This window comes from Myxocyprinus asiaticus, chromosome 22 (assembly GCF_019703515.2).
Source record: "Myxocyprinus asiaticus isolate MX2 ecotype Aquarium Trade chromosome 22, UBuf_Myxa_2, whole genome shotgun sequence".
In the NCBI taxonomy this organism is placed as follows: domain Eukaryota; kingdom Metazoa; phylum Chordata; class Actinopteri; order Cypriniformes; family Catostomidae; genus Myxocyprinus; species Myxocyprinus asiaticus.
The window spans coordinates 43,310,677-43,330,889 of record NC_059365.1 but is presented as its reverse complement, the minus strand read 5'-3'; the positions used below and the strand labels follow the sequence as shown (position 1 = coordinate 43,330,889).

Below are 20,213 nucleotides of genomic sequence, written 5' to 3'. Positions count from 1 at the left end.
AATAACCTTCCTTCTTTTTACGGGGTGCCCCAAACCATTTACTTTCCATGTGGAGAGAGATAGTACACTCATATTAACAACTGACATATTGATATAATACAAATAAATAAACTGTGTGTCAAAAACAAAATTATACAGACCACATTCCCCATTAGTGAAACAATCAAACCCCGAACTTCCCCCTGAACAAAAAACAAACAAACAAAAAAAAAAACTCAAACTGGCCGGGAACTTGCATTGACGGAAGTAATCTTCTGTCAATGCAAAAGCTTCTTTAAGGAAAGTGTAATTCACAAATCAAACTCCAGTCGCTAGGCGGAGCCAACGCAAAAAGAAACCAAAATTTCGCCCAGCTTCCTCAAGAGTAAGTACAGCAAGTCGACCCACTCACATGAGAAACATCCAATGGTTTACTCATCCATTGATTCAATAAAAGATGTAAATACTTTGCAACCATCCTTCGTTTCTATTCTCAGTTTGGACGGAAACATCAGAGCAAAAGTAATCTTTCGCCGATGTAAGAGTTTCTTATATTCCTTGAACCGATCACTTGTCGCAAAGTCCGGGAACAAGAAAATATTATGGTTCTTCCAAAAAAGCTTTCCTTTGCTCCTCACCTGGCGCAACACGAGATCTTTATCGGATGACCTCAGAAATTTGGCCAGAATCGATCGGGGCCTATTTCCTTCAGCAGATCTCCGAGCAGGGACTCTGTGAGCTCGCTCGATTTCCAGCTTGTGGCCTGTTATGTCGAGCAAACTCGTTCCAAATCGACTTTGGTCGCAGGCGGATTAGCGGTTAATTCCCTCTCTGAAGACTCCAAATAATCGATTCGTTTCTCAGCATCCGACACTCTTGTAACTAACTCAGAGAATTTTATTTCCATCACCGTAATCGGTCGACGTATTACAGCGAGATCCTCCAAGTCAGCAAGAACCTTCGTCATCATCACCGACATGTTGGACAACTGACGCTGGATCTCCTCTCCCTCCGTGCCATCCAAAATGAGTCCCCGGCCTGTAGGCCTGTCTGTGCTTTCATCCTGAACACGTAAGTGTCTTATAATATCTCAAGAGCCCAATGATTTTGACTTCTTTGCCATGTTTTACCTCAAAGAGCAAATGTTTAACTGGGTGTATCGAGTTTCACCAGATTATAACATAAGAATAATAAAAAATTTTGCAAAGTGCGCAGAGCTCGTCGTTCACACATCTGCTTCTTGCATGGTGTTACGTGACCTCCATGAACACTATCCTTAAATAAAAGACAGTTTTTTTTGCATGATCAGTCATATTTTCAAAATCAATGCCACAATTTCACAATTTCTGCCAGGGTCTGCAAACTTTTGAGCACAACTGTATATACGTATGTATATTGTCTATTGTGTATTCTATATATATATTATTTTATTTTCAATATTTTTTATTCGATTTTTAAATATTTTTTAAATGTCTTGTTGCTGTTTTGTATTGTTGTGTACTGGAAGCTCCTGTCACCAAGACAAATTCCTTGTATGTGTAAGCATACTTAGCAATAAAGTTAATTCTGATTCTGATTCTGATTCTGAACTGCTAATGAAATATTATGGACAATCTCTCCATATGTTGTGTTAGGATACTTAAGAAATGTGGTGTTATTTTGTTTTTCATATGTGTACGAAATATATTTACTGAGAATAAATTGAGGTTAAGCTCAATTTAGTGTTGCAGTTGTTTTAGTTTCATTTGAAGTCACCATTACGGTGATTAGTGTTCTCTATGGTTAGGTACTTGAATCTTTTCTGATAGTGATAAATATTTATTTTTGTTGCAATGTTGTTCAAAAGAACAACTACGAGGAAAAGAATGTGTTAGACTTCAAGTAATATTCATTGAGACATCAATCTATGTCTAATGACTAAAATTCAAGTCATAATATGAAATAAATACTAATTGTGAAACCATATATCTTACTACTTTATATTGTAATATTAACCAAATATGGTAATACAAAGGGAGCCAGCACAATACTGTTCAGACAAGGTTAGCAGATACTGCTTTTAGATATAATACTTGAGTTGTCAATTAGACACACAGACATAAAATCTCAGCATACAAAACTCAACAATGGTGACAATCAACAAACTCGATTTAAGATTCTTGTCACAATGCATTCTGGATGTCTGCATAGTACAGATCTTAACAATGGCACCCAAAATGCATTGCAGCATGACTCTATGTGTCTGAAAAACAGTTTGTTGATTGTCACCATTGATGAGATTTGTGTGCTAAGACTTGATGTCTGTCGACAGTAACTGAGAGCTCATATTCTTTAAAAGCACTGTCTTGTCATCGGATTATGTCCTAAATGACATTTTGACAGTTAATGTGGAATTAATGTATTGATTTACCTTTCAGTCATTACACTTCAGATGAGCCATGACTGAATTCATCAAAACATATTTTCTCTTTCACAATGCATCACTGCAGTTAGTTTGAACAATTCTACACTGACTGAAAACTGCATTAATACATAGCAAGGTTCAAGTGCCTAACCAAAGAGAACACTAATCACCATAACGGTGACTGCAAATTAACCAATAAAATGACATCAGCAACACTAAATAAAGCTAAACCTCCAAATACATAACTGTTGTACACATATGAAAAACAAAATAACCTGCATTTCTTAAACATCCTCACATGACATATTAAGAGATTGTTGTCCAATAATCTATTTTATTTGCAGTTGATGTACATCTCAGTAAGACAGATTCTATTGTTGTGGTGTCTGCTGGTTTGTTCTCTTGTTTTCCTGTTCTTGTTGTCTCTCACTCTTTTCTTCAGTAGACTCTGCTTGTTAACAGATGTCATCACTAATGATCAATTATCACTCTGGCTCCATGACGCATGTGCACTGCATGCTTTTAAAGTTTAGTGCAACATTCAAATAGAACTTATGTATTTCAAATAATTTCTCCTTAGATTGATGATTCATATTGCGTTGGCGTAATTTAGATTAATTAAGTTTATTTTTCACATTTTCAAATAAGTTTAATTTAATTAAAATGCTTAATTCTTATTCGGGCAAAAATGATTATTATTATTATTATTATTATTTGTATTTATTTATTTTTTAATTTTGTTTTCTGAGTACATGTATGCATATGCTTTAATTAACTGACAGGTAGAACTTTCACCCTAGAACTCCTTGGTTTCACCAGGCATGGGGAGTCAAATAGTCTATCAACATTCATGTATATGCCATAATAATTGATGCTACACCCCTGAATGTAGCCCTAGTACATATAAAATGAAAACAAGACAAAAATAAAAATAGATCATGATGGAAATTTTACAGCTCAGGATAAAGATTTTTCTAGCGCAAACATCCCTAATAACATAATCTCAGCACAAAGCACCATTAAAATATACACATCCACATCAAAAAGTGACCGTGAAAGTAAACCAGATATAGGCAAATCATCAAAGGCTGTGCATATTATCTCACTACCTCACAGCATTACGAAACTAATCAAAACAAAAGACTACATTTTTTGCAGTTATTGTAATCTAATACAAACCAATGCATCAACAACACCTCAAAGAAATGGCACACAATTCATTTAAATGATGAGCGGTGCACTTTAATTAAGCCAATCAGCAACACATTGAAATAAAACTCTTAAAAAAAACTCTTCATATCTGTTCACTTAACATTAGGATACATTCAATGGTTATTAATGTTGAATACGTGTTATAAAGCACTTATAACATGTGAGGTACAATGGCTCTAAATTAGCTTTTTATGCATGTTGTTAAAACTGCACATACATGGTATACAATGCATTTGTAAATGACTTATTTGTCATTAATGAAGCCCTTTATTAACCCTTAATGAAGGGAACATTAATGTAAAGTGTTAACGGTTATTTTAAAGTACATTTTTTGTACGTTTTCTAACATTCTGTCTTGCAGACAAAGATTGTCTTTAGGTGCTTATAAATTGTATAGTGTCATCTAATGCTAAATTAATACAAATTTAAATGAAAGAATATTCTTGTGATTGGGAATGTGACCGGGTGGAACAGTTTAAAGCAAAATGGCTGCTGCTTTTGCTGTTATCAAGGTTACGGCCTCCTATCATTAGTATTCAAGAATCAACAACTTTACTTTTCCTGAAATAGCAGACAAATTCATAAAAAAATAGTTGTTTCTCTCTTTTTTATTTGTCAGGGTGGATATGTTATGATTGAAGCTTGTCAGGTGTAAAAAAATATATTAAATGAGAATAGAAATTGTCAAATTTAGAACTTTGAATTCATATAATTAAGCTGGAAAACATGCAGATTTGTGTGCTTGGTACACATATTTGTTACTCTTGTCATGAAATAACTCAGAATTGGCCTTCCCCAGGGCCCTAGTAAAGCAGTGGAATAAAATCTCTCTCCTCTCCATCCTTCTATTCTCAACCAGGGTAAATTGAAAAATTGAAAGTAAGCACACGATGGGAGTCGAGACCTTGGACAGCGGCCAGGCCTGTCCGCATGACACAGGAGAGAGAGCGCAGAATCACCATACAAGTGCACAATTCACTGCAGGCTACAAGAGCACATGACTCAGTATGAGCAACTATAAATCCATGTCCACATGGAATGATCTCATTAAATGCATGATTAACGGCATGATTAATGAAAAATACTGTATCGTATCGTTTCTTTGCCAACTACAGGATATCACTGTACTCTCTGACCTTACAATGCACAGCACTGGAAGATAATAGGGTAAATCTTATGAAACAAAGAATCAAGATTTTTTCACTCCAAAATCAAAAGAAAGAACCAAGAAATTAGAATTCAAAACATCTTAATTTTCCCAAGGAAAAAAAAAAAAAAAATGTTCTTTTCTTTTTTCCTTTTGATTTTGGGGTGAAATGTGACCTGGACATGTTTTTGTGAGATTTAATAGCTCACTGCCACACTGTATATGCCTACATACTGGAGACATATACACTAGATCAAAATATGTTTTGTAACACTGATGGAAGGGGAAGAACTTTGAAACAAAAATCATAATCCAAGTGTCGATAAACTTCTATTACACAAGCCAGCCACATGAAACATAATTTATCTCTTCTAAAAATAGAAGCATCAAAGTACACGAGGCAGATCGTGCATAACTACCACAGTTTGCTCTGAAGTCCTGGTGGTTTTTCTTTTATCATCTGCCTTGCTGGAAACTGTTCACCTGTGTGAAGACAGATTTAACCACAGCGCTCGAGCTTAAATGGCAATCAGAAATTTGTGGATCTCAGCCATTTATTTCTATTGCTTAAACCAAAAAGATGCCTTAAAGTCAATATGAAATCAAAATTGACCATTTACTTAAGGCACTTACAATGGAAGTGAATGGGGCAAATTGATAAATGCTAAAATACAAACTTTTTCAATAGTATAGCTATAAGACTTAAACATTAGGTTAATATGATTTTATTGTGATACATTTTATGTTGGCCCTATTTTAAGAGCGCTAAGCACAGCACTATGAGATATATGTCATACGTGCAAAGTCAGTGGGCATGGCCATGAGGTTTTCGTTATTTCATGCAAGCATACACTAAGTCTATGCGCAAGTGGGTTTAGCGAAATTTGCGGATGCAAAAGCGCTATTGGGTTAGGTCAAGTACAATTATATTCTCAGGTTCTTTTCCGGTTATTGCACTGTCTTCTTCCTATTATATATATTTAATTTCCTGTCAAGCACCAGCAATATAAACAAATACAGCACACTCATAAGAAGTTGGTAGTGTAACTGTATGCAATGAATTAGAAGAATGGAAATATGGACTTACATTCTATTGTGCATTCACTGCATCCTTGTTGAATATCAGGCATATTTCCATGACAGTGACAAGCTCCTTTTAAATGCATAGAAAATGTGGTTCTTGTCAGGATTTTGATGTAGGTTCTATTAAATTATATAGAGAATATAAGTATTATTGATCTTATTAATAAACTTACACAAATCATGGCTAGTATTAACAGTGATTGTATCGGCCTTCAGGTTAGACCATGGATCGAGGGAATTTTGCACGCACTTCTAATCCAAATTACACTTCAAAATGAAACAAAAATCTAATCAAAATAACGAATTGGTCAAAAATCGCATATAAACTCCTCCCCATATCAAAACATTTTACCCACTCCAACTTCTTTCACCGGCCTCTTTTGCAGTGACTCAAAAATCACTCTTCGGCAACAGGTGGAAAAATACCAATAAAAATTAGATCATAATTCAGAATTGTAAAAATAAACATAATAATAATAATTGAAAAATAAACCATAAACTCTAGAAAGTTTAACACAAATCTCATAAATTTTTTGTTTCTTAAAACTGCTACAACAGTTATCGTAAAGGACAATATTTGATCTGTATTTTTAGAATTTGGACATGAACTTTATTACCACCTGCTGGTGGAATCTCCAAACTGCAAATGCATGAACTGAATTTGGACTTTGCACTGAGAACAGCCATGGTACTAAAATGCGCTTTGCACCACTTCATTGACATACAGTACACTCACAGTTTGCACACATACACCCACAGATAGCGCAAACACTCCCACCCACGGCCACTTGCTCTTTGCGCTGGCCTGAAAATTAATTTTATGCTTAGAATTAGCGCTCTCACAAAAATTAGATAAAACGTTGCAAACAGTTGTTGTGCTTTGTGCTGCACCTAGCGTGGCCACGAAAATAGAGCCCAGTGTATATTTTAATGTTTATGGACTGGCCCCATTCACTTCCATTGTAAGTGCCTCACTGTAACTTAGATTAGAGCTGACATCTCAAGTCCCTCTCACTTTTCAACCTCTCCCCTCCAACCACCTGTCATCCATTTCATGTTGACTTTACCATGCAGTTTTTGAAGAGGACAATTTAAAATTGTAACTTCACCTCTTTGCTCAACAGTCCTGTCTCCAAGAGTTATCTGTGCCATTCAAGTTGAAGATTACAATTTTGATTGATCAAGAATGGCTGCACATTTTAACAGTATGAACTTACAATTCAACCTCAAAAGCTTCTTTGGATTTAGTCAGACCATTTTCTTGCATTTGATAATATGATTTCACTATTTGCAGAAATGATTCAGGAGAATGACAACCATGAGATGATAACTCAAACTGGGGTCTGGGGACGCAGACAATTTGAAAGAAAAAGATTTTAAAACAGTTTAACACAGTTTACATGTTTAACAAATTTTCAGTTATTGCGGTTTCATTCTGCATTCTAAAGACAATACAAAAGCTGATTATTTAATATTGCAAACAATATGTTGTCTTTATAATGTCATGCTTACTATTTTTTTCACACAGTATGAATTGGTCTTTGTGCATGCCAAAATAAATCTGCCCTTAGAGGGTCCCTCGCAAGGGGCTCATTATATTTTGGCATCATTGACATCAAAAAGTTGAAAACCCCTGCCTCAGGCGACTGGCTCGTACACCTAACAAAACCCCAAGGCAAAGGGCACAAGGACATAATTAAATTAAACTTTTTTTTTTTTTTTTTTTTTTTTTTTTTTTTGCCTGACTAATAAGCAAAACATTTTGCATTAACCACTTAACTGAACTGAGTATTTCATTGTGAAAATTAAAAGCTGCAGGCATACATATGGTAAAAAGAAGAAATAATAATAATAAATGGAAATAGGCAGAACATTGTGATTTCTTGGCCTGGTCATTTGAATAATAACAGAAAAGAGTCGAATGGGGCAGAGAGTAAATTCCATTATGTGTGGCTCACATCCATTAGCTAAATTGAACCATTTTGAAGATCAGCCATAAAAGAAAAGGAAAAGTCACCAGCATAACTCATTTCAACTCTTCCACTGACCTTCAGTGGAAGTAACCTAAATTATAGTATTTGTTCAAATAAGCATTTGCTCAGTTGGGAACATCATCCACCTTAGAAACACAATTGCTATAGTCCATTTCCCATCACGCAGTGGTTATTCTGCGGAGTTTCCATTTTCAAAGTGGCAACGTTTCCTTTCCAGGCTGTAAATATGTATTGATTGCATTTTTAGTTGTATTAATGATGAGCAAATTATTTGGGGGACATTAGGAAGTATGCTCTCCAAATCGGACCGGTTAGAGCTCCATAATTCTGTATCTGCATCTCAATACCGAATCAAACCAGAGAGGAGTGACATTGGGAACAAAAGCATGACAAAAATCAATCGAATTACACCCGACCTCCACCCTCAGATTCATATCTGATCTGTCACATCACACATAGACCCTTTAAAGTCAACAAGAAACTGAACACAACCCATTTCACATCTGTATGATTTCAGAGTGAAAGAGGATATTCAGTTCAATTGTTTGAATGTCCAAATTGATTGAATCGGGAAAGGTTGTCTCTTTGTGACAAGTGGTTTGAGGGAAGGGGTTGAAAATTTAGAAGACTTCATTATCAGACAAAAAGGAAAGTTTCTTTTGAACACCATTCAAGTAATTCACAATAAGACCAGGAACATGTATTAGGTAAGTATACAGTCAATTTTGATTTCATGTTGACTTTAAGCCAAAAGGCTGCTCTATTCTATTGTATTGCTAAACCCCTGAGACTAAATAAGCTGGACATTGCACAACCAATTCTTATATTCTACAAAGCATCATCGAGAGCTTCAGCGCATTATCAGTTGCCCCGATAGAGCCATTGGCCGCAATCTTCCATCACTTGCTGAGATCTACAGGCCTATGACACTGAACCGGGCTGCAAAGATTATTAAAGATCCATCCTGTCCTGGACACTGCTTGTTTCAAAAGATGTTTCAAAGCAACCCAAACCAAGACCAACAGACATCTGCACAGCTTCTTTCCCAGTGTTGCTCAAGCAGGACCTTGACAGTTAAAGAAGTGTCTCCATAAGCTTTCCACATTCACACACACACACACACACACACACACACGCACACACCACTCACTTTAAACATCTAGACACTCACTACTCAATTCCTCAATTAATACATTGTAGATTGTATATTGCAATGTGGACACATCTCTTTGTATTTATTATAGCTGTGTCTATCATTGCATGTTGAGGAAAGAGCACGTTGGACACAAAATGCTGAAAAGGAAACCATTCCAATTCATTAGTGTGAACTAATATCGTAAGCCCTTTCAACATTTTATCACTTGCATAATATGAATGACAGAAAACTGTCATTTATTTTTCACAATTTAGAATGCAAATTTTTGATATCAGTAATTAGGATTGCACTAGTAAAAACATTAATTTTTGATATTAAAAAGAAATAATTTCAACATATACAAGCTGTAATTTCTATAGCTCTAACTGTATTTTCACTAGTAGAATTTCACAATGATCCGTCATTCACTCCTGTTCAATATGCAGCTACAGATTTCTATAATTTATTTCTCACTAGTTAAAATTCCAAATCAGCTACAAAATGTACTTCCTTCTGGCGAAATGATCATTTTTTTATATCAATAATTACATTGTTACCAGTGCAAATGTCAATTCCCGATATCAACAATCGAATTAGAACTAGTAAAAAAACAAATGTTTGACATCAGTAAATGCATTTCAACATGCTAGATTTGGTATTTCAGATATCTTGAAATAGATTTCACACATCTATAAATGAAAGAGTATATACAGATATCTTATGAGGAAAATAACGGATATGATCCATTTTAATTTTTACTGGTTGTAATTCAGTTGTTGATATCAGGAATAGACATTTGAACTAATCAAAATGTAATTATTGATCTAAATTATTATTAAATATTATAATTTTATTTGTAAGATGTATTGCTGATAACTACTGGAATTTTTACTAATAAGAAATTATTTATAGATATCATACTTGTGTTTTGAACAGGAGTGAATGACAAATCATTGAGAAATTCTACTACTTAAAATGCAGTTACAGATATCCATAATCATGTTTTCTCACTTTTTACTATTTCCACGAGTAATGACATAATTTTTTATTTCAAGAATTTATGTTTTTCCTTGTGCAAACCTAATTGCTGATATCAAAAATTAGCATTTTTACTAGAGACAATTAAATTGTAGATATCTATAATTCATATCCTGCACATGATAAAATGTCAAAAGAGCTTGCGATATAGATTAAAAAAAAAAAATTGCAGAGGGCATGTTAAATAATTATGGAACAACACAGTGCAGACCCATTGATCATATCCCATTGTTGCATGCTGTAATTTTTTATATCTGTAACTGTATTTTTAATAGTAGAATTTCACAGTGTAAATGTAAATTCCTGACATCAACAAATGATTTTGAATTTGAATTTTTTTGAATTTGTAAAAATACAAATGTTTGACATCAATAAATGCATTTCAACATGTTAGATTTGGTATTTCAGATATCTGGAAATGGATTTCGGATATCAATAAATGAAAAAAGTATATACAAATATCTTATGAGGCACATTACAGATAACAATTTGAATCAATTGTTGATATTAGGAATAGACATTTGAACTAAAAATGTAATAACATTTAAATTATTATTATAATTTTTACTTGTAAGAGATATTCCTCATAACTACTGGAATTTTTTTTTGGGGCACCATTATATCCTAGGGGGGCACCAGAAACTCCACCGGCTGCCCTTACTTGCATGTTATACGTTATTCAAGGACCCTGTAGCATGTTACTGAATGATTGATCATGTTCATATTTCATGATAATGTCATGGTACTCCAAGGTACTTTAAAAAATACCATGGCTTTACTATGACACATGTCATAAACATGGGGTTATCACAGACCATGTCTGAAAATAAATAAATAAACAAATGTATTACCATGGTGCTTTTGGGGAGAAATATAACAGAATAGGCTATTATTTGTGATAAAGGACAAATTAAAAAATGTATGTACAGTATATACTGTATATACAAGGAAATGGTTAAATACTCAAAATGCAAAGAAATTAGTTAAATATTTATAATTACTACTCATTTAAATATATATATATATATATATATATATATATATATATATATATATATATATATATATATAACACTTGACTGAAATGTTTCTCATGATCTTAAAAATCTTTTGATCTGAAGGTGTATGCTTAAATGTTTGAAATTAGTTTTGTAGACAAAAATATAATTGTGCCACCATATTAATTTATTTCATTATAAAAGTAAAATTTAATAAAAAAAAATAAAAAAAAGTTTTTTTGGACCAAATAATAAAGAAAAGCAGCCGATAAGTGCCTAACATAGATGGGAACTCCAATACTGTTTAAAAAGCATCCCAGGGTGATACCTCAAGAAGTTGGTTGAGAAAATGTCAAGAGTTCATGTCTGCAAATTCTAGGCAAAGGGTGACTACTTTGAAGATGCTAAAATATAACACAGTTTTGATTTATTTTGGATTTTGTTTAGTCACAACATAATTCCCATAGTTCCATTTATGTTATTCCATAGTTTTGATGACTTCACTATTATTCTAAAATGTGAAGAAAAATAAATTATAATAAAGAATAAGTGTTTCATGTCAGTTTTTATTTCAAGGGTTGATGTTTTTAATTGCTAATATCAGAAATGAGCATTTTCACTAGTAGTAATTCCATTGAGGATATAAAAAAATAGCATTTTAACTAGTGACAATTAAATTGTAGATATCTACACTAAAAATATATTTTGTTCTTTTGTACTTAAACTCAAAAGCAACACAATTATAGAACATTTTGTCTTAACTTGATTTCATTATGTTCTATCCAATTACATTTATAGAATTCAAGTTTTCTTAATCAATTGAGTTAGGGCTACATGAATAGTTTTTGTAGCATGGATGAAACTGTGCAGGGGATTTCCATTTCCCAGCATGCTTTGCAGGGGACTGGATGGGGTTAACAAATGTTGAAACTAAGTGTTATTTTATGCATTTTTTGAGTAAGATAAGAATAGGAAGATATTTGTTCAGGTTTAATGTTGTGTTATATTGGCATTTCAAAGGATTGTTTGTTAGGCTGGTGTTTTTGGAGTTACTACTGTGGTGAAGATTGCCGCTTGTTCTTTGGTTGAGGATGGTCTCACACTTTTGGGGATGTTTGATTTAAGTGCTGCTTAGCTGTAAAAGTAGTTGCTATCAAACTGACAGTGCAACAGTTTCACTGTCATAACATTTGCTCACCTGGAATATACTCAGTGTTGGGGAGCAACAGAAAACATGTAACGGGATTACATATTTAAAACACAAAATATAAGTAACTGTATTCCACTACAGTTACAGTTTAAATCATTGGTATTTAGAATACAGTTACATTCAAAAAGTATTTTGATTACTGAAGAGATTACTTTGCATTTTATTGTCATTTGTTTCATTTAATATTTAGTCCTTTCAGATGGAAAACATTTATACATATAAATGATGTGATTCAAAGTGCATTTGAACAGCGGTGAAACACTTTCTTATGATGTGTTACATTCATACGAGCAGACAGAGAAGTAAGTTTGAAGTAAGTTTGGAGCAGAAGAAATAGAAATAAACCTTGTGTAAATTGTCAGCTTTACGCTAAGATAAAATGCTATTTCAAGCCATTTTACATGCACGTTACCAGGCACGATCATATTTTTTATCAAGAAAATTCACGTTGGATCATGATTTCTTTTTTTCTAGTAAGACCTTTGATATTACGGCAAAAATCATATTCTTGATGATAATTTTTGTATTGTTTTCCAGTAAAAATATCTAAAAATCCTTAAAACAAGATCAATTTGATTTATCTTGTTTTAGAAACAACACTGCATAAGATATTTAGGTTTTTCAGAGAATGTATTTTTAACATGTGTATTTTGTCTTACTGTACTGAGTTTTTATAGTCAAAATAAGTGAAAAAATCTACCAGTGCTGAAGAAGTAATCCAAAGTATTTAGAATACGTTACTGACCTTGAGTAATCTAACGGAATATGTTACAAATGACATTTTACAGCATGTATTCTGTAATCTGTAGTGGAATACATTTCAAAAGTAACCCTCCCAACCCTGCATGTACTAATGTTTAATAAGATTAATTTAGCTGGAGCAACTTAAGACAATTAATTAGATCTTACCTAGTTGTTCTGACAAAATGAAGTTTCTACACCTTGAACAAGAACAAGTCAGTTCAAACCAATCATTTTTTGTTGGAAATTTTTAATTTAATTGCGTGGAAAACTTCTAACTTCTTTTTCTTTTTTCTTTTTTTGAGTGCATAATTCAAATCCTGCACATGATTTCAATGAGGAATAAAAATCATAAACAAATCGGTGAGCTTTTCTGAATAAATGCTCTTAACATGAAATGTTGCGCAAATTACAGTATCACTTGAACAGAGTTGATCTGTCACTTACCATCAGTATCACACAGCCTATGAGTGCTATATCAGTGTTATGGAAAAATTCTCCAAAAACATTTTAAATTGCAGATAACATCCGCAAGATATACAGTGGGGTCCAAAAGCCTGATACCACATTGCAAATCTCATTTAAACCTGGAAATAAAAAAAATTCTGAAGTAAAAACAACGTTTTGACAAATAAAGAAGTATTTGAGAAATATTTACATTTCTAGATCACTATTAATATAAGTAATTTATGACCATGTTAAAGGAATATTCCGGGTTCAATACAAGTTAAGCTCAATCATCAGCATTTGTAGCATAATGTTGATTGCCACAAAAGTTAATTTTGACTTATCAATCCTTTTCTTTAGAAACAAAAAGCAAAAAATCTGGGTTACAGTGAGACACTTACAATAGAAGTGAATAGAGCCAATCAATACATGTTAAAATACTCACTTATTCAAAAGTATAGCCATGAGATAAAAACAGTATCCGTGTTCACATGATTTTAGTATGATAAAATCACTTACTAACCTTTTCTGTGTAAATTATAAACTCAGCAAAAAAAGAAACGTCCTCTTACTTTCAACTGCTTTTATTTTCAGCAAACTTAACATGTGTAAATATTTGTATGAACATAAAAAGATTCAACAACTAAGACATAAACTGAACAAAAGTACCAGTCAGTATCTGGTGCGGCCACCAGCTGCATTAAGTACTGCAGTGAATCTCCTCCTCATGGACTGCACCAGATTTGCCAGTTCTTGCTGTGAGATGTTACCCCACTCTTCCTCCAAGGCACTTGCAAGTTCCCGGACATTTCTGGGAGGAATGGCCCTAGCCCTCACCCTCCGATCTAACAGGTCCTAGACGTGCTCAATGGGATTGAGATCTGGGCTCTTCGCTGGCCATGGCAGAGCACTGACATTCCTGTCTTGCAGGAAATCACACACAGAGCGAGCAGTATGGCTGGTGGCATTGTCATGTCAGGATGAGCCTGCAGGAAGGGTACCACATGAGGGAGGAGGATGTCTTCCCTGTAATGCACAGCGTTGAGATTGCCTGCAATGACAACAAGCTCAGTCCGATTATGCTGTGACACACCGCCCCTGACTATGACGGACCATCCACCTCCGAATCGATCCCGCACCAGAGTACAGGCCTCGGTGTAACGCCCATTCCTTCGACGATAAACGCGAGTCCAACCATCACCCCTAGTGACACAAAACCGTGACTCGTCAGTGAAGAGCACTTTTTGCCAGTCCTGTCTGGTCCAGCGAAGGTGGGTTTGTGCCCATAGGTGACGTTGTTGCCGGTGATGTCTGGTGAGGACCTGCCTTACAACAGGCCTACAAGCCCTCAGTCCAGCCTCTCTCAGCCTATTGCCGACAGTCTGAGCACTGATGGAGGGATTGTGCGTTCCTGGTGTATCTCGGGCAGTTGTTGTTGCCATCCTGTACCTGTCCCGCAGGTGTGATATTTGGATGTACCTATCCTGTGCAGGTGTTGTTACACATGGTCTGCCACTGCGAGGACGATCGGCTGTCCTACCTGTCTCCTTGTAGTGCTGTCTTAGGCATCTCACAGTACGGTCATTGCAATTTATTGCCCTGGCCACATCTGCAGTCCTCATGCCTCCATGCAGCATGCCTAAGGCACATTCACGCAGATGAGCAGGGACCCTGGGCATCTTTCTTTTGGTGTTTTTCAGAGTCAGTAGAAAGGTCTCTTTAGTGTCCTAAGTTTTTATAACTGTGACCTTAACTGCCTACCGTCTGTAATCTGTTCGTGTCTTAACAGCCGTTCCACAGGTGTATGTTCATTAATTGTTTATGGTTCATTGAACAAGCATGGAAAACATTGTTTAAAACCTTTACAATAAAGATCTGTAAAGTTATTTGGATTTGTAGAAAATTATCTTTAAAATACAGTGTCCTGAAAAAGGGGCGTTTCTTTTTTTGCTGAGTTTATATCTATTTTTATCACTTCATTGCCATGTTGATGCCGTAAACCCTGTAATTCCATTAATTTAGTAGTTCACCGCAAAAACAACAATTCAATCTTACCAGCTCAAATAATACACGTTTTAACAGCAAGATTAATATAAGAGCTTTCATAATGTTTTAAGCTTTCACATTTCTGACTTTTAACCCTCAAAAAAATTGGCTCCATTCACTTCCATTCCAAGTGCCTCACCGTAACACAGATTTATTTGATTTTATTTTTTAAAGAAAAGGGGTATGAGTTGGAATTTTTCTGGTAATCAACATTATGCCCCAAATGCTGTCGATTGAGCTTAACTTGTATTGAACCCAGAATATTCCTTTAATTTAAATTAACAGCATTTGTGGCCTAATGTTGATTACCAGAAAAATAATTTCAGCTCGCCTCAGTCACCATCCACTTTCACTGTATTTTCATTGTGTAAAAGGTGAAGTGAAAGTGGATGATGACGGAGGCTGTCAGTCTCTAACATTCTGCCTAATAATCTTTTGTGTTTCACTGAAGAAGAAAAAAGTCATACATGTTTGGAACAACATGAGGGTGAGTAAATAAAGACATTTACTCAAACTTCTATGCTGATAGTTTAATCTGTAGTGAAATTATGTTTTAATTTAAATTAGAACCACAAGACCTTTCAGACTTTTGAAGCCCATTGTATATGCTGTCTTGAGGTCCAGCGATGTCTCAGACAAAGCATCGCTCTTTAGTCAGGTAAAGCTTCATCACAGGTTTTGGTGTTGTGCCAAAGCAGATAATATCCACTCAGAATAATTACTGTGCACTGGTCTGTTCAGCCAGCAATTTTCTTGACGTGTTTGTAATGCGTATAACACCACAATTGAATTCTTTAAAATTTTCAGTGGTGTGCTTTATTCAACTGCATTCAAAGAGATTTTTCTAAACACACCAAACTAAAGACGTAAATGAATTTGTTCATTACATTAAACAACTTTGCTTTGCTTTGTGCCCCAGATCAGACTAGACAAACCAACCAAATCTGCATTTCAAAGACTGGTTTGTTACATATCTAATTACGCGCAGGTAGAAAAAGGGTCAAGGAACCATGGCAACACCTTCTGCAGGCAAACTGGCTGTCACCTCCTGAGCAGCACCTCATGCACAATTGTGTTAGTTAACTGGGACTCAAAAGCAATGTCAAGAGAGTGTAAATACACCTTGTATTTGTAAGCTAAACTTAAGCAATATGAGAGAAAACAATAGAGCGACATTAAGAAACTACATAGGGATCCCTAGTCAAAGAAATCCTAAAGCAATGTGTACAGGATTCCTAATCATATTTTGCAGCCGATCCTATGGGACTTCAACTGGAATTTTCCCAAGAATCAAATGAGATCCTACTGGATAAACGGCAATTCTTACATGATTTTTATTTAATTTTTTTTTTTTTAAATATTAGATTTTGTGTAATCTTTATCAGAACCCTTTTTGCATTGTTTTGGAATAATTTCTTGATTGTCTGGTATATCTATATATTTTCTTTAAATTCCTCTTGGTGTCCTAAAAGAGCATTTTATCCTTTTTGTAATTGTGTCAGAAATTTAGGTGGGCTCAGGGCAAAAATGCCCCCAGAATTCTAAATGTGGGGGCAAAAAATCTTAAATTGTTCTTAAAATCTGTTATAGTCCTAGTTTTACATATTATTGCATTAAATATGTTGATTTTTTTATTTTTATTTTTATTTATTTTTATTTTTATTTTTGGGGGGTAAAAGGTAATCAGTTCCTAATCATAAGAATTTGTATGAATGAATCAATTAAATTGAGCTATTTTACATAAATGGATGAGACACAGCTAGTTTTCAATGGTTAGAAAAAAAAATATGCCATCATAAAGGCAAAAAAACCCTTGCTAATCAAATCAAATCCTTAATGTAAAAGTTCATTTCTGACACTGATTGGTAATTAGTTCTATAGTAAACTTGTAAAAGGTCCAATTTTTGTTTTGTTATAAGGAAATTCCTATTAGGATTCTTTAGGATTGGTTCCAAATTATAATAGAAAGTCCAATAGGAATCTTGTACAGAATTTTATGACAATAGCAATGAATTGGGAATACAATCAATCAGAAAGCTAAAAAAAATAAAAAAAATAACAATGTTGCATGTATACTTAAATAATCATTTAATTGTGTATATATTTACCTTGTCATATAGGGACAACAGTTCATTGCCAGTATTGTTTCAAACGCTGAAACCTCCACTGAATAAAAAGTACATTAGTCTAGCTGATCAGGAGAATATAAACCTGTCATCCCAATCTGCATTGCACTGCCATTGAAAGTTCAGTGTGAGAAATGCTTGATTGTCACTGCAAAACAGCAACTTTCCCCCCAATTCTCAACAGCTCGTTCGCTAATTGTGACACGTATCTCCGGGAAATATGTCCTCGTAGGCGGGTGGCAACTCGTTGCGAAGTGGGTAAGAAAGCTCCGGATCCGCGGGTGAATAGCCAGGGAGCTCCATGGACGGGTGGCCCCTGCCGTGGGCCTCCCCGTCAGTCTCGTCCAAAGCGTGAAACACCCCCAGGTTGATGTAGGACACCGGCTGGAACTCAGTGACCGCGAAGTCGCGCTCCTCGTTGAGGATAATCGTCTGTGCGCTCCGCCTCTGCGCGCGGCGTCTCCGGTGAATCCGCTCCGTTTGGTAGCGCTTAATAATCACCAAGTTTAAGAGCCCCAGGAGACACTCTAGAGTATTAAGGATGGTGGAAACCACCAGACCCCTCTGGTAAACCTTAAGCCTGTCGCACGCCGGGTTTAGATCCACGGAGTCAAGGCAATAGTGCGCGTACTTCCTCTCCACCAGCGACACCGTGTCGCCGTCCACCACCGCGCCCGAGAACGCCGTCAGGACCCCTAGAAGAAACACTAAGATCCCAAAGAGAAAGAAATTCCCACACTGTGGCTTGCCCCGGCAAAAGATCAGCGCCGTCCACATCAGGACCTGCCCGAAAGCCACCAGGATCCCCGAGTAAAACGCGCCGGCCGCGGCGCCCAGGTGGAAGTGCGCTCGCACCCTGGAGCCCAGCGCAATACATCTGAATCCCACGACCACGGCGCTCAAGGCGCACACGAAAAGCAGACTGCTGGAGACGATGGTGCACAGTCCTTTGCCACTCAACTTCATTATAATCCTCCTCTGCCTCTTCGCCTCCTGCCTCCTTCATCCTCCTTTATCCTCTTCGTCGGCTCCTCTGGAAGCGCTGTCAGTTGAGGACATGACTCGCCGATGGTTGCGCTTCGGTTCAAGGATCTCCGGCTCGCTCTTCCGCGGATTATCAATAATGGATAGGCTCCTTCTGCGGTAACAGCCCCCTAAATCCAACCCAAAGGTTGTGGTTACCTTCATGACCCTGTCCCCTCCATCCATCCACTCCACTAGGCGATGAAGCACACCCCGTTTGTGATGCTGGAGAGGGAAGTGTTCTCCCTCTCTCACTCCACCTCTAAGATCTGAACTTGGCCGAGGGGCTGCACGGAGATCAGGCGAAAGTGATCCGACCCCCTACTGGTCTCACTTACCTACTGAAATTTATCATACAAACTCTTTGTGTATTTTAACAATGATTGGTTACAGTTTACATTGCCGACTATGTAAACATAATTAATATAACAATAACACCAGCAACGTGTATTTGCATGGTGCACCAGAAAGTAATTACCTCATTTTATGTTGTTCATTAGTATAGCTCTGTACTCAGCAATTGGTATAGTGTGCTCCAGTGTGACATGCTGTGCAACTATTTCAAACAAATGTCAAATTCTTGTATACATATTAATATGCATACATCTAGTTTTAATGGAAAAAACGACACTACTGGTCAAAAGTTTTGAAACATTACTCATTCTTTATTATAATTATTATTTTAATTATTATAATTATTATTTTTTTCACATTTAGAATAATAGTAAAGTCATCAAAACTATGGAATAACATAAATGGAACTATGGGAATTATTTTGTGACTAAACAAAATCCAAAATAAATCAAAACTGTGTTATATTTTAGCATCTTCAAAGTAGTCACCCTTTGCCTAGAATTTGCAGACATGTACTCTTGACATTTTCTCAACCAACTTCTTGAGGTATCACCCTGGGATGCTTTTTAAACAGTATTGAAGGAGTTCCCATCTATGTTGGGCACTTATTGGCTGCTTTTCCTTATATATATATATATATATATATATATATATATATATATATATATATATATATATATATATACACTATATTGCCAAAAGTATTCGCTCACCCATCCAAATAATTGAATTCAGGTGTTCCAATCATTTCCATGGCCACAGGTGTATAAAATGAAGCACCTAGGCATGCAGACTGCTTCTACAAACATTTGTGAAAGAATGGGCCGCTCTCAGGAGCTCAGTGAATTCCAGCATGGTACTGTGATAGGATGCCACCTGTGCAACAAGTCCAGTCGTGAAATTTCCTCGCTACTAAATATTCCACAGTCAACTGTCAGTGGTATTATAACAAAGTGGTAGCGATTGGGAATGACAGCAACTCAGACATGAAGTGGTAGGCCACGTAAAATGACAGAGCGGGGTCAGCGGATGCTGAGGCGCATAGTGTGCAGAGGTCGCCAACTTTCTGCAGAGTCAATCGCTACAGACCTCCAAAGTTCATGTGGCCTTCAGATTAGCTCAAGAACAGTGCATAGAGAGCTTCATGGAATGGGTTTCCATAGCTGAGCAGCTGCATCCAAGCCATACATCACCAAGTGCAATGCAAAGCGTCGGATGCAGTGGTGTAAAGCACGCCACCACTGGACTCTAGAGCAGTGGAGACGTGTTCTCTGGA

At 35.9% G+C, this 20,213-nt stretch overlaps 1 protein-coding gene across 1 annotated transcript in view; it reads right to left on the bottom strand.

Moving 5' to 3' along the window:
- Positions 1 to 18,874, bottom strand: part of LOC127413346 (transmembrane protein 271-like) — a 33,476-nt gene extending 14,602 nt beyond the window's left edge. Inside the window, exon 1 of the mRNA XM_051650435.1 lies at positions 17,543 to 18,874. Within this exon, the coding sequence (XP_051506395.1) occupies positions 17,753 to 18,526 (774 nt within the window). The 5' untranslated portion in view covers positions 18,527 to 18,874 and the 3' untranslated portion in view covers positions 17,543 to 17,752. The remainder of the gene's footprint in view (positions 1 to 17,542) is intronic.
- Positions 18,875 to 20,213: the final 1,339 nt, after the last annotated feature.